The sequence below is a fragment of the Rattus norvegicus genome, chromosome 3 (assembly GCF_036323735.1).
Source record: "Rattus norvegicus strain BN/NHsdMcwi chromosome 3, GRCr8, whole genome shotgun sequence".
NCBI classification, from domain to species: domain Eukaryota; kingdom Metazoa; phylum Chordata; class Mammalia; order Rodentia; family Muridae; genus Rattus; species Rattus norvegicus.
Genome location: NC_086021.1, coordinates 96,578,960 through 96,602,463, shown reverse-complemented (window position 1 = coordinate 96,602,463; position 23,504 = coordinate 96,578,960). Strand labels below are relative to the sequence as shown.

General features: G+C 40.2%; 2 protein-coding genes and 1 pseudogene across 2 annotated transcripts; all 3 read left to right on the top strand.

The window, feature by feature from the left end:
- Positions 1-5,210: 5,210 nt before the first annotated feature.
- Positions 5,211-6,140, top strand: Or4x11c (olfactory receptor family 4 subfamily X member 11C). Its single transcript, NM_001000617.1, has one exon. The coding sequence runs from the start codon at positions 5,211-5,213 to the stop codon at positions 6,138-6,140; it is 930 nt and encodes a 309-aa protein (NP_001000617.1).
- Positions 6,141-14,238: 8,098 nt separating this feature from the next.
- Positions 14,239-15,168, top strand: Or4x11 (olfactory receptor family 4 subfamily X member 11). Its single transcript, NM_001000618.1, has one exon. It carries the CDS (start codon positions 14,239-14,241, stop codon positions 15,166-15,168), a length of 930 nt encoding a protein of 309 aa, NP_001000618.1.
- Olr732-ps (olfactory receptor pseudogene 732) lies at positions 20,936-21,119 on the top strand (annotated as a pseudogene).

Below are 23,504 nucleotides of genomic sequence, written 5' to 3'. Positions count from 1 at the left end.
CTGGACCTAGCGGGGTAAAAAACACCAATACTTTTTTTATTTTTATAGTTTTACAACAACAACTCTGGATAGCAAAAACAATCCTGAGCAAAAAGAATAATGCTAGAAAGCTTACCATTTCAGACCTTAAGATATAATACAAATTTATACTGATGAAAACAATATCCTATTGACAGAAAAGTAGGCATTTAAATAAATGAAACAAAACGGAAGACCCAACACAACATTGCACAAAGATGCTAAAATAATAAATCTTTAATACACATAATGCTGTGTATAAGTAAACCTACATACTTTTAATGACATTTTTCTTTCTTTAAAATTGAAAATAGTTTTTTTCAAATAATATTTTGTGATTTCTGGTTCCCCTCTTTCTATCTCTCCATTTATCCCCATTTTCTGTTCCTTTCTGTCTTTTGTTTGAAAACAAACAGGGAACTAAGGAATAATAATTAAATAGATTAAGAAAAAAACAAAATGGAAAGAGCTAAAGTAAAGCTCTTATCTTGTCTGAAGATGCTCTTTCTAAGACTTCAAAGAGTACCTAACAACCTCCTCCCCACCAATTCCAGACATGAGATCCCTCTTTCGAGTTGTTGGCCAGGGCTTTACAACTGATCCAAGAGATGCCCCCAAACAAACAGGACATTGCTCTTGCCCTTGCTTTTTCCCCACCAGTAGAAGGTAAATTCCTATTGCTAATGATTCCATGCCCTTCAGACACAGGACTCAGAAAGCCATGTGCTGGAACTTATCTGAATGCCACTTTCCTGAGGACTAGCTTTTATGGTACCAGAAGGCACCATGCTAGCTCCTAAAGGAGGGAAGCAATCAACAGATCTACTCAGCTATGATGCCTATGAACCGCATCAGTGACAAGACCAGTGACAAGATCAGTGACCATTTCTGAAATGCAAGCTTAGTTAACTACTCAGTAATAATGGAATAATGGTAAATGGAGGAGAGTCCATATGCAACAATCTAGGAACATGTGTCCTTATACTCAGTCAGGTGTAGCCTTCATCCATCAAGGACATGTCTCTTTGCAACAGACAGAGAGCCTACAGAAAACCACCACCAACAAAGCTGCAGCTCTGGAACCCAGTCACAGTGATTATCTATTAAACACTTCTGCACCGAAGGCTCACTTTACATTGAGAAAGAGGATTCTGAAAGATTGTTAGAGCCAGATGGTCAAAGAGTTTTATGTGAAATTGTGTCAAGTAATACTGCTAGAAGCTACGCCTATAAAGTGTTTGTGCACAACTTTAATCCCAGAACTCTGTAGAGAGAGGCAGGTGAATCTCTGTGAGTTCACGCCAGCATGGTTTGCATAGTAAGTTCTAGGACAGCCATGGCTATGTAGAGAGACCCTGTGTCAAAAAAGCCTAAAACTCCGAATCCCCAAACTAAAAACTAAACCAAACCAAGCCAAGCCATCAAATCCAAGCCAAATAAGTCAAACCAAGCCAAACCAAGCCAAAAGACCAGAACAGATGCATCAGATTCCCTGGAACTAGAGAAAGAAAGATGGATGCTGTTAGCCTCACTGTGTGCCAGGAATCAGAACTAGATCTGGAAGAGCAGTCAGTGCTTTTTACCAAGCTCCATCTCTCCCACTCTAATCCTACTCATTTGTTCTCGTGATTCCTTGTTTTGATTCAGGAGTTGAATATGAAAAGGGGAACTTTCCACCTTTTTCTTAAATCTTAGCAGGTTTTATGGTTTTCTTATTAATAATTAGTTTGAATTTAATGCATGTTTGTTTACTTTTTATTCAAGGTTGAGTCTTTCTCAGTCACATTTCCTTAGAGGATATTTTGTTTGAAAACAATGCTTTTACACTATCTTGAAGACATTTGATCACAAGGAACTTCACTATCGCACAAAGTCTCATGCAATCTACCAACCTGATATTTTTAATGGTTATCAGCTCATAGAGAATTCATTTTTCTCTATACCAGAATATCTCAATGGCAGAGCTATGTCTTCTTCAGTTTGGTCTAATCTTTGTGAGGTTTTAGTGTGTCTAATGCCTTGTAAGATATTTCTTTCTATTCTTGGCCTCAATTTTTTTTTTCCAGAGCTGGAGACTGAACCCGGGGTCTTACGCTTGCTTTAGCTTACTACTGAGCTAAATCCCCAACCCCGGCCTTAGTTTTTAAAATTAATTTATTTTTATTTTTTCACTTTACATCCCAGTCCCTGCCCCCAGTCACCCCTCCCATAATCTTTCCCCCATCTCCCATCCCCTTTTCTTCTAAGCTGGTGGGGCCCTGCTGGGTATCCCTCCACTCTAGCATATCAAGTCTCTGTATGGGTTAGGCACTTCCTCTCCTGCTGAGGCCAGACAAGGCAGCCCAGCTAGAAGAACATATCCTATATAAAGACAGAAGCTTTGAAATTGCCCCTGCTCCAGTTGTTTGGTCCCACATGAAGACCAAGCTGCACATCTGGTACATATGTATAAGGAGGACTATGTCCAGCCCATGTATGTACTTTGGTTGGTGGTTTAGTCTCTGAGAGCACCAAGGTCCAAGTTAGTTCACTTTGTTGATCTTCCTGTTGAGTTCCTATTCCCTTTCAAGCTGTAATCATTCCCATTATTCTTCCATAGGAGTCCCCAAACTGCATCCACTGTTTGGCTGTGGGTCTCTGCATTTGTCTGAGTCAGCTGCTAGGTAAATCTTGTTAGATACTGGTGTGCAAACATAACAGAGTATCATCAATAATGTCAGGATCGGTGTTGCCGTGGGATGGGTCTCAGGTTGGGCCAGTCATTGGTTGGCAATGATCTACTTTCGTAATGTCATTGGAATTTTTCTTCTCAATCAGGTAGAACATGGGAAAGTGCCTTTAGACAGAAGAACTAGAACCTGCTTTGAGGAAAAACCATACCTGGCTGATAGCCCCCATTTTATACTATTTTGTTTATTCAATTTATATATATATATATAATTATTATTTTCACCACAATGAGATGTCCTTTGAAAATTTTTGACATGAATGTTTCCTAATTCTTGGGCAGTGCATGTCAGTAGTGCCATTTTACGTTAAGTCAGCAGATTAAATTTATAATGAATAGGTCATCTCTTAACATGTGACTCATGTGGGTCAGTGTTCTCTGAACAATGGGTGAGTTCAACTGTTTTGTGTTTATCTCTGTCTTTTAATATTGTTTCCTATAGAAGCTTTTGAAGTCCTGCTTCCCATGAGGCATTATTAGGCATTATTATGAAGGGGAGATAGTGCACATCTCTGGGGATCTCCTTCCTCTCATCTGATCATGTCCTCTCCCTAGATGTCATCTATGATGCAGTGTGAACTTAAGACTGAGCTGTCTGAGTGCTCAGATTTCTATGGCACATCCGTGGCACGTCTGCTTTTCTTTTACTTGAAAAATCAGGTAGATTTGAGGTCTTAAGTTTAAAACTGCAAGGGGAGCAGGTCTATCCTGGTACTCCAGGGAGGCAGGAGTAGGTCATAGTTGGCTTAGTGCTTCTCCATTGGTCACAGAGAAACAGCATGAGTTCAGAAACTGCTTTTGCATCTGTATATTCAGAGCAGCAAAATTACATGGACTTTGCTGTGGCTTTAGCTTTGTCTTCGGGGGCATCTTTCATATGTGATGGCTGAATATATTAGGACAGAAAAGGGAGGGGTGCATGAAATTCATAAACACTTCACATACTAGCTGTGAAGTGGTAAGAAAGGAACAGCCTCTCCCTTTAGGAAGATCATACTATAGCTAGAGAGATGACTGCATAGATAATTGCTATTCAGTGTGGTAAGTGCTCTGATTCCAAAATGTCATAAGGTAAATGGGGCCACTGACTGTGAGGACCTATGGATGTGGGAGGATGTGGAGTTTCTATCTCTGATAGAAACACAAAGAGACATTTGAAGAGAACTTGTACCAGGAGACTGGGTAGAGATTTATGGTCTCAATTCCTGTAGTATGTGTCTCTGTATTATATCATTTGGAATATTATCCTCTAAGAATTTAAAGTACTTTCTAGAAATCACAGAATTGCCATTGTAGGAAATCTGAATGTATGAGGACAGGAGTCTGGCTTGTGAGCAGTACCTTCCTTCATAAATGGATTTTTGGTGTTCACCTTCTTTTTGTTTCTATGTTTGCTCTACTGTGTCCCTTTGACCTGTAGGAAAGTCAATCACCTCACCAGTCTGAGACTTGAAGGAAGATGAGCTTTGTAATATGAATGGACGCCATCTGGCTCCTACTCTGGAGTCTTGTAGGAGAGGCTCTGGGGATGCATACCATCCTCAACTACTTTGCACCTGTCTAGTGCATACCAGGATACTTTCCAAATCAGTTAGTGGCAGTGGCAGTCCGGATGATTTCCTGAGGAGATAGATGTCTCTAGGTAAGGGCAACCCTGAGCATGAGCGAGCACTTTAAAAGAATGACAGACTACTGACACTGAGGACACATATTTGGAGGAAATGAGCATGCCAGAAAAGAAGATAATTGAGCATGAGCTGGATTATGATGGCTTCTTCAATTAGATGACTATAGACATTAAGGATTTGGAGGAGAAACAGGAAGAAGGTCACAGACTATGACTGTATATGCTGGTGGGTGTCTTAAGAGGTGTTGAATGTCAAGGGAGGTGTATCATGGCCATATCTTCTGAAGGCCCTAATAAATATGTGAGGGGTGAAGACCACCACCCTGCAAACCAAGATAGGAAAATGAACCAGGAGAATGGCAAAGAAGGAAACCTTTAGTGGAAAACACAGGATGTCAAAAGTATGACAAAATTACCTAACTTGGATATGTCAACACTCTCCTGTCTGCCCCTTATTGAACAATGAGTGGATTTATTTGAGTTTATGAATGGTCACCCCTCTTTGACATCACTCTGTGCAACAAGATCATTTGCTCATAGGGTGAGATATCCTTAATGATTCCTCCTTGATTGTAGGTAAAGTCCAAAGTCCTAACTAGCCTTCATATATCGGGGATATTCTGTCTTCAGCTTTACATTTAGTCGCTTTCTCCATAATTGCAGCCATACAGAATGCACTCACATTTTCTCTCTCTCTTTGGTACACTTTTATTTTAATTATTAACTCCTTTTTATCTTTTAATACTTAGGTCAATGTTTTCTGGAAAAGATTTTATTTAAATTATCTATTTCGTGAAGTCTTTTGTATCATTTCAGATCGTACCAACTTGCTCCCTCATGGCTGACCTATTCAATGTGACTGAGTTCATTTTCCTGGGACTCTCTCCCAATAAAGAGGTGCAGAGAGTTTGCTTTGTGCTATTTCTGCTCTTGTACATGGCCATTGTGCTTGGGAATCTTCTTATGGTGGTCACTGTGGCAGTCAGCAGAAATCTTGGATCCCCAATGTACTTCTTCCTCAGCTCCCTCTCCTTTGTGGAGATCTGTTATTCCTCCACGACAGCCCCCAAACTCATCTTGGATCTCCTAGCTGAAATGAAATCCATATCTGTGTGGGGCTGCATGACACAGCTTTTCTTCCTCCACTACTTTGGTGGCATTGAGATTTTCCTGCTCACAGTGATGGCCTATGACCGCTATGTGGCCATCTGCAAGCCCCTGCACTACACCAGCATCATGAACCGAAAGGTGTGTATAGTCCTTGTGGGAACAGCATGGACGGGAGGATTTGTGCATTCTTTTGCCCAAATAGTTCTCATCTTTCCTTTGCCCTTCTGTGGACCCAATACCATTGACCATTATTTTTGTGATGTGCTTCCTCTTCTTAAACTTGCCTGCTCAGACACCTTCCTCATTGGTCTGCTGATTGTTGCCAATGCGGGAACACTGTCTGTGATCATTTTTGTGGTCCTCTTAGCATCCTACGTGGTCATCTTGTTCCACCTGAGAACTCTGAGTGCTGAGGGACGGCGCAAAGCTCTGTCCACCTGTGGGTCCCATGTCACTGTGGTTATATTGTTTTTTGGTCCATGTGTCTTCATCTATTCGAGGCGTTCTGATACCCTGCCTGTAGACAAGATGATAGCTGTGTTCTACACGGTGATAACCCCCCTCCTCAATCCTCTCATCTACTCCCTGAGAAGTGCGGAAGTGAAGAAAGCCATGAAGAATCTATGGTTCAGGACTATGAAAGCAGATGAGAAATAGAGTCTGGATATTGGCTATTGGGATTGGAATGATGCTGAGTCTAAACTGATGAGCACTGAGGGCCCGGAAGGCTCATTTAGCATTATCATAGCTGATAAATATCTTCTAAAATATTGTACATTAGGTCCTATCTCTAAAATATTGCTGTATATTTACCTATTTTAGACTGTTTGCTTTCTTACCACTATCGATAATACTGTAGTAAATATTTGCATCAGAGTGTCAGACTATATTTATTTTGGTTTAGATACAATTTCTATGGTAATTTACTGTGACATGTGGAAGAAATATTTTATTCATAAGGTTAATTAGAATATTTTTTCTTATGAATATACTCTTGAAATATCAAATACTTAACTTCAAAAACTTTTGTAATGACCTCTCTCAGTGTGTCTTGACAGATACTTGTTAATTACAAAAGGAAACATGAACTTTCTTAACTACTCTTACACTATTGCCCACAGTGAGCGTCACTACTAATGAAATAAAATGATCAGGTACATCTGCCACCAAGTTCCCTCCCTTCGTTTGCCTCTTATGAATATTTTATTTTCCCTTCTAAGTGAGATTCAAGCCTCCTCACGTGTGTCGTCCTTTTTTGTTTGGCTTCTTTGGGTCAGTGGAGTACATCTTGAAAATCCTGTATTTTATGTTTAATATCTACACATAAGTGAGTACACAACATGGATGTCCTTTTGGGACTTGGTTACTTCACTCAGGATCTCAGGATCATATTCTTAAAGGCCATACATTGGTCTGCAAAATTCATGATGTCTTTGCTTTTAATAGCTGTATAGCACTGCATTATGTAGATTGACATTTCCTTGTTTATTATTCAATTGAGGGACATCTAGGTTGTTTCAAGTTTCTGTCAATTAGAAATAAAAAGCTATGACCATAGTTGAGGAAGTGTCTTTGTGGATGAAACATCTTTGGGTATATGCCCAGAAATAGTATAGCTGGGTCTTGAGGTAGAACTATTCTCATTTTTCTGAGAAACTGCTAAATTGTTTCTGAAGTGGTTTTACAAATTTGCTCTCCCACCAGCAGTGGAGGACTGTTCCCCTTGCTCCATATCATTCCTAGCATGTGCTATCCCTTAAATTTTAATCTTAGCCATTTTTGATGGGTGAAAAATAGAACCTCAGAATTTTTTTGATTGTGTGATTTGCCTTTTGCTGATGACTAAGGATTTTGAAATTTTCTTAAAATGCTTCTAAGCCGTTTGAGATTCCTGATTTGAGAATTCTCTGCTTAGATCTGTACTCCATTTTTAAAATTGAGTTATTTGGGTTGTTGATTGCAAATTTCTTGAGTTCTTTATCATTTTGGATATTAGCTCTCTGTCAGGTGTAGGGTTGGCAGAGTTCCTTCCCTAATCTGCAGGCTATCATTTTGTACTATTGACAGTGTTCTTTGCTTTATAGAAGCTATTCAGTTTGAATAGGCCTCATGTATCAATTGTTAGTGATAGAGCCTGAGCCATTTGTGTTCTGATCAGGAAATTGTCCCCTCTACCAATGCGTTTAAGGGTATTTCCCTCTTTAGCTTCTGTGATATTTAGTGTATTCAATTTTATGTTGAGGACTTTGATCCACTTGGACTTGAGTTTTGTGTAGGGTGATATATATGGATCTGTTTGCATTCTTCTACATGTCCATATGCAGTTAGACCAGAACCATTTGTTGAAGATGCTTTCTTTTTTCCATCATGTGGTATTGCTTTCTATGTCAAAAATCAAGTGTCCATAGGTGTGTGGATGTATTTCTATGTCTTTTTATCTATTCCATTGATTAACTTGTCAATTTTTAATCCTTATTGCTCTGTAATGCAGCTTGAGGTCAGGGATCGTGATTCTGTTATTGTTTATGATAGTTTTGGCCATACTTTGATCTTAGGATTTTCCATATGAAGTTGAGAATTGAACTTTCAAGACATATAAAAAAATGTGTCTGAATTTTGGTGGGATTGCATTGAATCTATAGATTGCTCTTGGTAAGATGACCATTTTCAATATGTTAGTCCTGCTGATCCATGAGTATGGAAGTTCACTCCATTTTCTGAGTTCTTCCATCTCTTCTTCAGGAACCTGAAGTTGTTGTCATACAGATCTTTCACTTACTTCACTAGAGTTACACCAAGATATTTAAAATTTTTTTGCCTGTCATAAAGGGTGTTCTTTTTCTTAAAGGGTACTATTTCCCTAATTTCTTTCTCAGTCTGTTTATCATTTGTATAAAGGAGGGTTACTGATTTCTATGAGTCAATTTTAAATCCAACCACTTTGCTGAAGGTGTTTAGTAGCTGTATGAGTTTTGTGGTAGAATTTTAGAAAAATCTTATATGTACTATCATATATTCTCAAATACTGATACTTTGACGTCTCTCTTTCCAATATGTATCTTTTTGATCTCCTTTACATGTTTTATTGCTCTGATGAGAATTTCAAGTACTAAACTGAATAGACAAGCCTTGTCTTGTCCCTGATTTTAGTGGAATTGCTTTAAGTTTCTCTTCATTTATGCTCTAAGATCAAGAATTGACAAATTGGGTGCCATAAAACTGCAAAGCTTCTGTAAGGCAAAAGACACTGTCATTAGGACAAAACAGCAGTCAAAAGATTGGGAAAAGATCTTTACCGTCCCTACTTCTGATAGAGGGTTGATATCCAAAATATACAAAGAATTCAGGAAGTTATACTCCAGAGAGCCAAATAACTCTATTAAAAATGGAGTTCAGAGCTAAACAAAGAATTCCCAGCTGAGGAATATCAAATGGCTGAGAAGGACCTAAAGAAATGTTCAACATCTTTAGTCATCAGGGAAATGCAAATCAAAACAACCCTGAGATTCCACCTTACACCATTCAGAATGGCTAAAATTAAAAACTCAGGTGATTGTGCTCCAAGCTCACAGGTAGCAATGAATAGCCTAGTAAGAGCACCAGTGGAAGGGGAAGCCCTAGGGCCTGCCAAGACTGGAACCCCAGTGAAAGTGATTGTTAGGGGGAGGGGTATAAAGGGGGGAGGATGGGGAGGCGAACACCCATAGAGAAGGGGAAGAGGATGTTGGCTTGGAAACCGGGACAGGGAATAACAATCGAAATGTAAGTAAGAAATACCCAAGTTAATAAAGATGAAAAAAAAAAAACCCTCAGGTGACAACAGATATTGAAGAGGGTGTAGAGAAAGAAGAACACTCTTCCATTGTTGGTGGGATTGCAAGCTGGTACAACCACTTTGGAAATCAGTCTGGTGGTTCCTTAGAAAATTAGATATTGTACTAGCTGAGGACCCAGCTATACCAGTTCTGGTCCTGTACCCAAAAGAAGCTCCAACATATAACAAGGATACATGCTCAACTATGTTCATAGGAGCCTTATTTATAATAGCCAGAAGCTGGTAAGAACCCAGATGCCCTTCAATAGAGGAATGGATACAGAAAATGTAGTATATCTACACAATGGAGTACTATTCAGTTATCAAAACAATGACTTCATGAAATTCATAGGCAACTGGATGGAACTAGAAAATATCGCCCTGCGTGAGGTAACCTAATTAGAAAAAACACGCATGGTATGCACTCACTGATAAGTGGACATTAGCCAAAAAGCTCAATCACCCAAGATAAAATCCACAGACCACAGGAAGCTCAAGAAGATTGACTACAGTGGAATGTTTCAGTCCTTCTTAAAAGGGGGAACAAAAATATTCATAGGAGGGGATGTGGAGACAAAGTTTGGAGCAGAGACTGAAGGAATGGCCATTCAGAACCTGCCCCACCTGGGTTTACAGCCCCTATATATACAGGCACTAAAACTATATAATATTGCTGAATGCAGAAAGTACATGTTGACTGGAGCCTGATATAGCTGTCTCTTGAGAGGCTCAGTCAGAGCTATATGAGATCGCAAAGCCATTCACACAATGACACATTTCCTTTAACAAGAACACCTCTCCTAATAGTGCCACTCCCTATCTGCCACATATTCAAACACGTGAGGCTATGGGTTCCATACTTCTTTCAACCATGACACTGCACACACAACTTGGGGTACAGGCTTGGTAGCAAGTGTGTTTATCTGTTGAGTCATCTTATTAGACCAGTTAAGGCTTAGTGTCCTGGTAGAATTCATGCCTTCTCTCATTATCATAGAGACCAAGGGCAGAAGACAGGTGTTCTTGTTTTAGCATGGAGAAAATGTGTTCATTAAATACTAGCGTGCAAAACTCTCCTCTAGTTCTGCATTAATTTACCAGCTTTATCTTTTGTTTAGTTGTTGTTTTTGTTAAGTAAGTAAAATGGACCGAATTAATTGATAAATAAATTGAAACCTAAATGTGAATAAACAGGGTTAATTAAATCATCCTCTTTGTTTGAATTTGTTCAATATTTGTTTCAATCTTTTGAATTTAATGCATGTTTGTTTACTTTTTATTCAAGGGTGAGTTTTTCTCAGTCACACTTCAGTAGAGGATATTTTGTTTGAAAACAATGCTTTTATACTATCTTGAAGACATTTGATCACAAGGAACTTCAGTATTGCACAAAGTCTCATGCAATCTACCAACCTGATATTTTTAATGGTTATCAGCTCATAGAGAATTAATTTTTCTCTATACCAGGATATCTCAAGGGCAGAGCTATGTCCTCTTCAGTTTGGTCCAATCTTTGTGAGGTTTGAGTGTGTGTAATGCCTTGCAAGATGTTTCTCTCTATCCTTTGCCTTATTATTTTAAAATTAATTTATTTTTATTTTTTCACTTTACATCCCAGTCCCTACCCCCAGTCACCCCTCCCACAACCTTTCCCCCATCTCCCATCCCCTTTTCTTCTAAGCTGGTGGGGCCCTGCTGGGTATCCCTCCACTCTGGCATATCAAGTCTCTGTGTGGGTTAGGCACTTCCTCTCCTGCTGAGGCCAGACAAGGCAGCCCAGCTAGAAGAACATATCCTATATAAAGACAAAAGCTTTGAAATTACCCCTGCTCCAGTTGTTTGGTCCCACATGAAGACCAAGCTGCACATCTGGTACATATGTATAAGGAGGACTAGGTCCAGCCCATGTATGTACTTTGGTTGGTGGTTTAGTCTCTGAGAGCACTAAGTCCAAGTTAGTTCACTTTGTTCATCTTCCTGTGGAGTTACTATTCCCTTTCAAACTGTAATCATTCCCATTATTCTTCCATAGGAGTCCCCAAGCTGCATCTACTGTTTGGCTGTGGGTCTCTGCATTTGTCTGAGTCAGCTGCTAGGGGAAGCCTATTAGATACCTGTGTGCAAACATAACAGAGTATTATTAATAGTGTCAGGATGGGTGCTTGCTGTGGGTTGGGTCTCAGAATGGGCCAGTCATCTACTCTCATAATGTTTTTGGAATTTTTCTTCTCAATGAGGTAGAACAATGGGAACATGCCTTTAGACAGAACTAGATCCTTCTTTGAGGCAAAACCAAGCCTGTCTCATAGTCCCTATTTTATCCTATTTTGTTTGTTTGATTTTTTTTAAAATTTATTTAATACTTAATAATAATTCTTTGGTTTCCGGGCAAACATACCCCTCCCCCCTCCCCTTCCTTATGGGTGTTCCCCTCCCAACCCTCCCCCCATTGCCGCCCTCCCCCCAACAGTCTAGTTCACTGGGGGTTCAGTCTTAGCAGGACCCAGGGCTTCCCCTTCCACTGGTGCTCTTACTAGGATATTCATTGCTACCTATGAGGTCAGAGTCCAGGGTCAGTCCATGTATAGTCTTTAGGTAGTGGCTTAGTCCCTGGAAGCTCTGGTTGCTTGGCATTGTTGTACATATGGGGTCTCGAGCCCCTGTTTGTTTGATTTTGATATACACATATATTCACCACAGACAATGAGATGTCCTTTGAAAATTTTTGACATGAATGTTTCCTACTTCTTGGTCCATGCATGTCAGTAGTGAAATTTTATGTGAAGTCAGCAGATTAAATTTATCATGAATAGGTCACCTGTTAACATGTGACTCATGTGGGTCAGTGTTCTCTGAACAATGGGTGAGTTCAACTGTTTTGCGTCTATCTCTGACTTTTAATATTGTTTCCTATAGAAGCTTTTGAAGTCCTGCTTCCCATGAGGCATTATTAGGCATTATTATGAAGGGGAGATAGTGCACATCTCTGGGGATCTCCTTCCTCTCATCTGATCATGTCCTCTCCCTAGATGTCATCTATGCCGTGTGAACTTAAGACTGAGCTGTCTGAGTGCTCAGATTTCTATGGCACATCTGAGGCAACTATGCTTTTCTTTATTTGAAAAATCAGGTATATTTGAGGTCTTAAGTTTAAAACTGCAAGGGAAGCAGTTCTATCCTGGTACTCCAGGGAGGCAGGGCTAGGTCATAGTTGGCTTAGTGCTTCTCCATTGGCTCACAGAGAAACAGCATGAGTCCAGAAACTGCTTTTGCATCTGTATATTGAGAGTAGCAAAATTACATAAACTTTGCTGTGGCTTTAGCTTTGTGTTCAGGGGCATCTTTCGTATGTGATGGCTGAATATATTAGGACAGAAAAGGGAGGGGTGCCATGAAATTCATAAACACTTCACATACTAGCTGTGAAGTGGTAAGAAAGGAACAGCCTCTCCCTTTAGGAAGATCATACTATAGCTAGAGAGATGACTGCATAGATAATTGCTATTCAGTGTGGTAAGTGCTCTGATTCCAAAATGTCATGAGGTAAATGTGGCCACTGACTGTGAGGACCTATGGATGTGGGAGGATGTGGAGTTTCTATCTCTGATAGAAACACAAAGAGACATTTGAAGAGAACTTGTACCAGGAGACTGGGTAGAGATTTATGGTCTCAATTCCTGTAGTATGTGTCTCTGTATTATATCATTTGGAATATTATCCTCTAAGAATTTAAAGTACTTTCTAGAAATCACAGAATTGCCATTGTAGGAAATCTGAATGTATGAGGACAGGAGTCTGGCTTGTGAGCAGTACCTTCCTTCATAAATGGATTTTTGGTGTTCACCTTCTTTTTGTTTCTATGTTTGCTCTACTGTGTCCCTTTTGACCTATAGGAAAGTCAATCACCTCACCAGTCTGAGACTTGAAGGAAGATGAGCTTTGTAATATGAATGGACGCCATCTGGCTCCTACTCTGGAGTCTTGTAGGAGAGGCTCTGAGGATGCATACCGTCCTCAACTACTTTGCACCTGTCTAGTGCATACCAGGATACTTTCCAAATCAGTTAGTGGCAGTGGCAGTCCGGATGATTTCCTGAGGAGATAGATGTCTCTAGGTAAGGGCAACCCTGAGCATGAGTGAGCACTTTAAAAGAATGACAGACTACTGACACTGAGGACACATATTTGGAGGAAATGAGCATGCCAGAAAAGAAGATAATTGAGCATGAGCTGGATTATGATGGCTTCTTCAATTAGATGACTATAGACATTAAGGATTTGGAGGAGAAACAGGAAGAAGGTCACAGACTATGACTGTATAGGCTGGTGGGTGTCTTAAGAGGTGTTGAATGTCAAGGGAGGTGTATCATGGCCATATCTTCTGAAGGCCCTAATAAATATGTGAGGGGTGAAGACCACCACCCTGCAAACCAAGATAGGAAAATGAACCAGGAGAATGGCAAAGAAGGAAACCTTTAGTGGAAAACACAGGATGTCAAAAGTATGACAAAATTATCTAACTTGGATATGTCAACACTCTCCTGTCTGCCCCTTATTGAACAATGAGTGGATTTATTTGAGTTTATGAATGGTCACCCCTCTTTGACATCACTCTGTGCAACAAGATCATTTGCTCATAGGGTGAGATATCCTTAATGATTCCTCCTTGATTGTAGGTAAAGTTCAAAGTCCTAACTAGCCTTCATATATCAGGAATATTCTGTCTTTAGCTTTACATTTAGTCGATTTCTCCATAATTGCAGCTATACGGAATGCACTCACACTTTCTCTCTCTCTTTGGTACACTTTTATTTTAATTATTAACTCCTTTTTATCTTTTAATACTTAGGTCAATGTTTTCTGGAAAAGATTTTATTTAAATTATCTATTTCATGAAGTCTTTTGTATCATTTCAGATCGTACCACCCAACTTGCTCCCTCATGGCTGACCTATTCAATGTGACTGAGTTCATTTTCCTGGGACTCTCTCCCAATAAAGAGGTGCAGAGAGTTTGCTTTGTGCTATTTCTGCTCTTGTACATGGCCATTGTGCTTGGGAATCTTCTTATGGTGGTCACTGTGGCAGTCAGCAGAAATCTTGGATCCCCAATGTACTTCTTCCTCAGCTCCCTCTCCTTTGTGGAGATCTGTTATTCCTCCACGACAGCCCCCAAACTCATCTTGGATCTCCTTGCTGAAAAGAAATCCATATCTGTGTGGGGCTGCATGACACAGCTTTTCTTCCTCCACTACTTTGGTGGCATTGAGATTTTCCTGCTCACAGTGATGGCCTATGACCGCTATGTGGCCATCTGCAAGCCCCTGCACTACACCAGCATCATGAACCGAAAGGTGTGTATAGTCCTTGTGGGAACAGCATGGACGGGAGGATTTGTGCATTCTTTTGCCCAAATAGTTCTCATCTTTCCTTTGCCCTTCTGTGGACCCAATACCATTGACCATTATTTTTGTGATGTGCTTCCTCTTCTTAAACTTGCCTGCTCAGACACCTTCCTCATTGGTCTGCTGATTGTTGCCAATGCGGGGACACTGTCTGTGATCAGCTTTGTGGTCCTCTTAGCATCCTACGTGGTCATCTTGTTCCACCTGAGAACTCAGAGTGCTGAGGGACGGCGCAAAGCTCTGTCCACCTGTGGGTCCCATGTCACTGTGGTTATATTGTTCTTTGGTCCATGTGTCTTCATCTATTCGAGGCCTTCTGATACCCTGCCTGTAGACAAGATAATAGCTGTGTTCTACACGGTGATAACCCCCCTCCTCAATCCTCTCATCTACTCCCTGAGAAGTGCGGAAGTGAAGAAAGCCATGAAGGATCTATGGTTCAGGACAATGAAAGCAGATGAGAAATAGAGTCTGGATCATGGCTATTGGGATTGGAATGGTGCTGAGTCTAAACTGATGAGCACTGAGGGCCCGGAAGGCTCATTTAGCATTATTGTAGCTGATAAATATCCTCTAAAATATTGTATATTGGGTCCTATCTCTAAAATATTGCTGTATATTTACCTATTTTAGACTGTTTGCATTCTTACCACTATCGATAATACTGTAGTAAATATTTGCATCAGAATGTCAGACTCTACTTATTTTGGTTTAGATACAATTTCTATGATAATTTACTGTGACATGTGGAAGAAATATTTTATTCACAAGGTTAATTAGAATATTTTTCTTATGAATATACTCTTGAAATATCAAATACTTGACTTCAAAAACTTTTGTAGTGACCTCTCTCAGTGTGTCTTGACAGATACTTGTTAATTACAAAAGGAAACATGAACTTTCTTAACTACTCTTACACTATTGCCCACAGTGAGCGTCACTACTAATGAAATAAAATGATCAGGTACATCTGCCACCAAGTTCCCTCCCTTCGTTTGCCTCTTATGAATATTTTATTTTCCCTTCTAAGTGAGATTCAAGCCTCCTCACGTGTGTCGTCCTTTTTTGTTTGGCTTCTTTGGGTCAGTGGAGTACATCTTGAAAATCCTGTATTTTATGTTTAATATCCACACATAAGTGAGTACACAACATGGATGTCCTTTTGGGACTTGGTTACTTCACTCAGGATCTCAAAGGCCATACATTGTCCTGCAAAATTCATGATGTCTTTGCTTTTAATAGCTGTATAGCACTGCATTATGTAGATGGACATTTCCTTGTTTATTCTTCAATTGAGGGACATCTAGGTTGTTTCAAGTTTCTGTCAATTAGAAATAAAACTGCTATGACCATAGTTGAGGAAACATCTTTAGGTATATGCCCAGAAATAGTATAGCTGGGTCTTGAGGTAGAACTATTCTCATTTTTCTGAGAAACTGCTAAATTGTTTCTGAAGTGGTTTTACAAATTTGCTCTCCCACCAGCAGTGGAGGACTGTTCCCCTTGCTCCATATCATTCCTAGCATGTGCTATCCCTTAAATTTTAATCTTAGCCATTTTTGATGGGTGAAAAATAGAACCTCAGAATTGTTTTGATTGTGTGATTTGCCTTTTGCTGATGACTAAGGACTTTGAAATTTTCTTAAAATGCTTCTAAGCCATTTGAGATTCCTGATTTGAGAATTCTCTGCTTAGATCTGTACTCCATTTTTAAAATTGAGTTATTTGGGTTGTTGATTGCAAATTTCTTGAGTTCTTTATCATTTTGGATATTAGCTCTCTGTCAGGTGTAGGGTTGGCAGAGTTCCTTCCCTAATCTGCAGGCTATCATTTTGTATTGACAGTGTTCTTTGCTTTACAGAAGCTATTCAGTTTGAATAGGCCTCATGTATCAATTGTTAGTGATAGAGCCTGAGCCATTTGTGTTCTGATCAGGATATTGTCTCCTCTACCAATGTGTTTAAGGGTATTTCCCTCTTTAGCTTCTGTGATATTTAGTGTATTCAGTTTTATGTTAAGGACTTTGATCCTCTTGGACGAGTCTTGTGTAGCGTGATATATGGATCTGTTTGCATTCTTCTACATGTCCATATGCAGTTAGACCAGCACCATTTGTTGAAGATGCTTTCTTTTTTCCGTCATGTGGTATTGCTTTCTATGTCAAAAATCAAGTGTCCATAGGTGTGTGGATGTATTTCTATGTCTTTTTATCTATTCCATTGATTAACTTGTCAATTTTTAATCCTTATTGCTCTGTAATGCAGTTTGAGGTCAGGGATCATGATTCTGTTATTGTTTAGGATAGTTTTGGCCATACTTTGATCTTTGGATTTTCCATACGAAGTTGAGAATTGAACTTTCAAGACATAAAAAACTGTGTTGGAGTTTTGGTGGGATTGCACTGAATCTATAGATTGCTCTTGGTAAGACGACCATTTTCAATATGTTAATCCTGCTGATCCATGAGTATGGAAGTTCACTCCATTTTCTGAGTTCTTCCATCTCTTCTTCAGGAACCTGAAGTTGTTGTCATACAGATCTTTCACTTACTTCACTAGAGTTACACCAAGATGTTTAAAATTTTTGTGCCAGTTATAAAGGGTGTTCTTTTTCTTAAAGGGTACTATTTCCCTAATTTCTTTCTCAGTCTGTTTATCATTTGTATAAAGGAGGGTTACTGATTTCTATGAGTCAATTTTAAATCCAGCCACTTTGCTGAAGGTGTTTAGTAGCTGTATGAGTTCTGTGGTAGAATTTTAGAAGTCGCTTATATGTACTATCATATATTCATAAATACTGATACTTTGACGTCTCTCTTTCCAATATGTATTTCTTTGAACTCCTTTACCTGTTTTATTGGGTCTCATAAAACTGCAAAGCTTCTATAAGGCAAAAGTCAGTGTCATTAGGACAAAACAGCAGTCAAAAGATTGGGAAAAGATCTTTACCGTCCCTACATCTAGAGGGTTAATATCCAAAATATACAAAGAATTCAGGAAGTTAGACTCCAGAGAGCCAAATAACCCTATTAAAAATGGGGTTCAGAGCTAAACAAAGAATTCACAGCTGAGGAATATCGAATGTCTGAGAAACACCTAAAGAAATGTTCAACATCTTTAGTTATCAAGGAAATGCAAATCAAAACAACCCTGAGTTTCCACATTACAGCTGTCAGAATGGCTAAAATAAAAAAACTCAGGTGATTGGGCTACAACCTCATAGGTAGCAATGAATAGCCTAGTAAGAGCACCCAGTGGAAGGGGAAGCCCTTGGGCCTGCCAAGACTGGACCCCCAGCGAAAGTGATTGTTGGGGGGAGGGCGATAATGGGGGGAGGATGGGGAGGGGAACACCCATGGAGAAGGGGAGGAGGATGTTTGCCTGGAAACCTGGAAAGGGAATAACAATCGAAATGTAAGTAAGAAATACCCAAGTTAATAAAGATGAAAAAAAAAAACCCTCAGGTGACAACAGATACTGAAGAGGGTGTGGAGAAAGAAGAACACTCTTCCATTGTTGGTGGGATTGCAAGCTGGTACAACCACTTTGGAAATCAGTCTGGTGGTTCCTTAGAAAATTAGATATTGTACTAGCTGAGGACCCAGCTATACCAGTCCTGGTCCTGTACCCAAAAGAAGCTCCAACATATAACAAGGATACATGCTCAACTATGTTCATAGGAGCCTTATTTATAATAGCCAGAAGCTGGTAAGAACCCAGATGCCCTTCAATAGAGGAATGGATACAGAAAATGTAGTATATCTACACAATGGAGTACTATTCAGTTATCAAAACAATGACTTCATGAAATTCATAGGCAACTGGATGGAACTAGAAAATATCACCCTGCGTGAGGTAACCCAATTAGAAAAAACACGCATGGTATGCACTCACTGATAAGTGGACATTAGCCCAAAAGCTCGAATCACCCAAGATAAAATCCACAGACCACAGGAAGCTCAAGAAGATTGACTACAGTGGAATGTTTCAGTCCTTCTTAAAAGGGGGAACAAAAATATTCATAGGAGGGGATGTGGAGACAAAGTTTGGAGCAGAGACTGAAGGAATGGCCATTCAGAACCTGCCCCACCTGGGTTTACAGCTCCTATATGTACAGGCACTAAAACTATATAATATTGCTGAAGCCAGAAAGTACATGTTGACTGGAGCCTGATATAGCTGTCTTTTGAGAGGCTCAGTCAGAGCTATATGAGATCGCAAAGCCATTCACACAATGACACATTTCCTTTAACAAGAACACCTCTCCTAATAGTGCCACTCCCTATCTGCCACATATTCAAACACTTGAGGCTATGGGTTCCATACTTCTTTCAACCATGACACTGCACACACAACTTGGGGTACAGGCTTGGTAGCAAGTGTGTTTATCTGTTGAGTCATCTTATTAGACCAGTTAAGGCTTAGTGTCCTGGTTGAATTCATGTGTTCTCTCATTATCATAGAGACCAAGGGCAGAAGACAGGTGTTCTTGTTTTAGCAAGGAAAAAATGTGTTCATTAAATAGTAGTGTGCAAAACACTCCTCTACTTTCTGCATTAATTTACCAGCTTTATCTTTTGTTTAGTTGTTGTTTTTGTTAAGTAAGTAAAATGGACCAAATTAATTGATAAATAAATTGAAACCTAAATGTGAATAAACTGGGTTAATTAAATCATCCTCTTTGTTTGAATTTGTTCAATATTTGTTTCACTCTTAGGTTGAATTTAATGCATATTTGTTTACGTTTTATTTACTTTTTATTACTTTTTATTTACTATTTATTCAAGTTTTTCTCAGTCACACTTCAGTAGAGGATATTTTGTTTGAAAACAATGCTTTTATACTATCTTTAAGACACGGGCTCTCTGCAGCGGCAGCAACCAGGAAGATATGCGCCACCCCTTCCGGGAGCTTCAGTGCGCCAGGGTTCCAGATGGCCTTTGGCGTTTTCCTCTGGCGTCCGAGATGTTTGTGCAGAGAGCAGTCTCTTCTGGTTTCCCAGGCTTGTCTGCCTCTCTGAAGGTTTAGCTCTCCCTCCCACGGGATTTGGGTGCAGAGAACTGTTTATCCGGTCTGTTTCCTTCAGGTTCCGGCGGTGTCTCAGGCAGGGGTCCTGCCGCTCCTGGGCCCTCCCCCATGGGAGCCCAGAGGCCTTATACAGATTCCTCTTGGGCCAGGGATGTGGGCAGGGGTGGGCAGTGTTGGTGGTCTCTTCTGCTCTGCAGCCTCAGGAGTGCCCACCTGACCAGGCGGTTGGGTCTCTCCCTCATGGGGTCTGGGAGCAGAGAGCTGCTGCAGGCCGGGATCCGGGGGTGTCCATGATGTCCTTTTAAAACATATTTAGCTTTAATATTTTTTCAGTCCAGTCATTAGCTTCCTCCTGGACTGCCATCCCATTGCTCTTTCCCACCCTGTCTCCAAGAGGATGACTTCAAAAATAACTTACTGAAAGAAATGCAGGAAAACACATGTAAACTAGAAGGAAAATATTTCCTGAAGACATTTGAAAACTCTGTTATCCTTGCCCTTGATTTTGGGTTTTTAATTTAGTACATGTTTTTTTTGTTGTTGTTGTTGTTCAAAATGAAAGCATATTACAAAAAAAAAAAAAACAAAAAAAACCCAAAACAGCCTAGAAGGAAAACTCCAACACAAGTAGTATAACTACACCCAAGAAAATACAAGAAATTAATCAGCTTACAACAAACCCAAAAGAAGAGAATCACAACACACACACACACACACACACACACACACACACACCCCAACTACTAGTACTACTACTACTACTACTACTACTACTACTACTACTACTACTACTACTACTTCCAACATCAGTGGGCTCAATTTTCTAATGAAATGACATAGGTTAACTGACTTGAAATATAAACAGGATTCAGAATTTTGCTACATACAAGAAACACACCTTGGGGACAAAGACAGACACTACCTCAGAGTAAAGTGTGGAAAAATGTTTTCCAAGCATATAATCCAAAAACCAAGTTGGAATAGCCTCTTTAATTTACAGTAAAAGCCCCAAGTAATCAAAAGAAATAGAGACAGCACTTGATACACATCAAAGAAAAAAAAATCAACCAAGATGAAGTCCCCGTTTGAACATCTATGCTCCCAGTGCTAGTGCATTCTCATTTGTAAAAGAAAACTACTAAAGCCCAAAACACACATTGACCTCACACGATAATAATGATGGACTCCAACAACCCACTCTTCCCAATGGGGTGGTTCTATTTTTCACATCTTGCTTTTTGCCTACATGAGACCCTGTGTCACCCTTCCTGTGAACAAGATTGTTCCTGTTTTATACAGTTGTCACACCTCTCTTGAACCCCTTCATTTACTTTTTCAGAAATAGAGGTGAAAGTTGCCATCAGGAGACTTGTGGTGAGGAAGGTGACTTAGGAAGAGTAATAGAAAATTTAGGCAACCCTCGGATCCCTGCCCGCAGCAGCTCTCTGCTCCCAGACCCCGTGGGAGAGAGACCTCACCGCCTGGTCAGTGGGCACTCCTGAGGCTGCAGAGCAGAAGAGACCACCAACACTGCCCACACCTGCCCACATCCCTGGCCCAAGAGGAAACTGTATAAGGCCTCTGGGTTCCCGTGGGGGAGGGCCCCGGAGCGGCAGGACCCCTGCACCTGAGACACCGATGGAACCTGAAGGAACAGACCTGATAAACAGTTCTATGCACCCAAATCCCGTGGGAGGGAGAGCTAAACCTTCAGAGAGGCAGACACGCCTGGGAAACCAGAAGAGACTGCACTCTGCACACATCTCGGACGCCAGAGGAAAACAACAAACTCCATCTGGAACCCTGTTGCACTGAAGATCCCGGAAACGGCGGCGCAGATCTTCCTGGTTGCTGCCGCCGCAGAGAGCTCGAGGGCAGCACCCCGAGAGCGAACTTGAGCCTCGGGACCACAGGTAAGACCAACTTTTCTGCTGCAAGTGACCTGCCTGGTGAGCTCAAGACACAGGCCCACAGGAACAGCTGAAGACCTGTAGAGAGGAAAAACTACACACCCGAAAGCAGAACACTCTGTCCCCATAACAGGCTGAAAGAAAACAGGAAAACAGGTCTACAGCACTCCTGACACACAGGCTTATAGGACAGTCTAGCCCCTGTCAGAAATAGCAGAATAAAGTAACACTAGAGATAATCTAATGGCGAGAGGCAAGCGCAGGAACCCAAGCAACAGAAACCAAGACTACATGGCATCATCAGAGCCCAATTCTCCCACCAAAACAAACATGGAATATCCAAACAAACCAGAAAAGCAAGATCTAGTTTCAAAATCATATTTGATCATGATGCTGGAGGACTTCAAGAAAGACGTGAAGAACTCCCTTAGAGAACAAGTAGAAGCCTACAGAGAGGAATCCCAAAAATCCCTGAATGAATTCCAGGAAAACATAAATAAACAAGTAGAAGCCCATAGAGAGGAGACACAAAAATCCCTGAAAGAATTCCAGGAAAACACAATCAAACAGTTGAAGGAATTAAAAATGGAAATAGAAGCAATCAAGAAAGAACACATGGAAACAACCCTGGATATAGAAAACCAAAATAAGAGACAAGGAGCTGTAGATACAAGCTTCACAAACAGAATACAAGAGATGGAAGAGAGAATCTCAGGAGCAGAAGATTCCATAGAAATCATTGACTCAACTGTCAAAGATGATGTAAAGCGGAAAAAGCTACTGATCCAAAACATACAGGAAATCCAGGACTCAATGAGAAGATCAAACCTAAGGATAATAGGTATAGAAGAGAGTGAAGACTCCCAGCTCAAAGGACCAGTAAATATCTTCAACAAAATCATAGAAGAAAACTTCCCTAACCTAAAAAATGAGATACCCATAGGCAAACAAGAAGCCTACAGAACTGCAAATAGATTGGACCAGAAAGGAAACACCTCCCGTCACATAATAGTCAAAGCACCAAACGCACAAAATAAAGAAAGAATATTAAAAGCAGTAAGGGAAAAAGGTCAAGTAACATATAAAGGCAGACCTATCAGAATCACACCAGACTTTTCGACAGAAATTATGAAGGCCAGAAGATCCTGGACTGATATCATACAGACCATAAGAGAACACAAATGCCAGTCCAGGTTACTGCATCCTGCAAAACTCTCAATTAACATAGATGGAGAAACCAAGATATTCCATGACAAAACCAAATTTACACAATATCTTTCTACAAATCCAGCACTACAAAGGATAATAAAGGGTAAAGCCCAACATAAGGAGGCAAGCTATACCCTAGAAGAAGCAAGAAACTAATCGTCTTGGCAACAAAACAAAGAGAAGAAAAGCACACAAACATAACCTCACATCCAAATATGAATATAACAGGAAGCAATAGTCACTATTCCTTAATATCTCTCAACATCAATGGCCTCAACTCCCCAATAAAAAGACATAGATTAACAAACTGGATACGCAACGAGGACCCTGCATTCTGCTGCCTACAGGAAACACAGCTCAGAGGCAAAGACAGACACTACCTCAGAGTGAAAGGCTGGAAAACAACTTTCCAAGCAAATGGTCGGAAAAGCAAGCTGGAGTAGCCATTCTAATATCAAATAAAATCAATTTTCAACTAAAAGTCATCAAAAAAGAGAAGGAAGGACACTTCATATTCATCAAAGGAAAAATCCACCAAGATGAACTCTCAATCCTAAATATCTATGCCCCAAATACAAGGGCACCTACATATGTAAAAGAAACCTTACTAAAGCTCAAAACACATATTGCACCTCACACAAAAATAGTAGGAGATTTC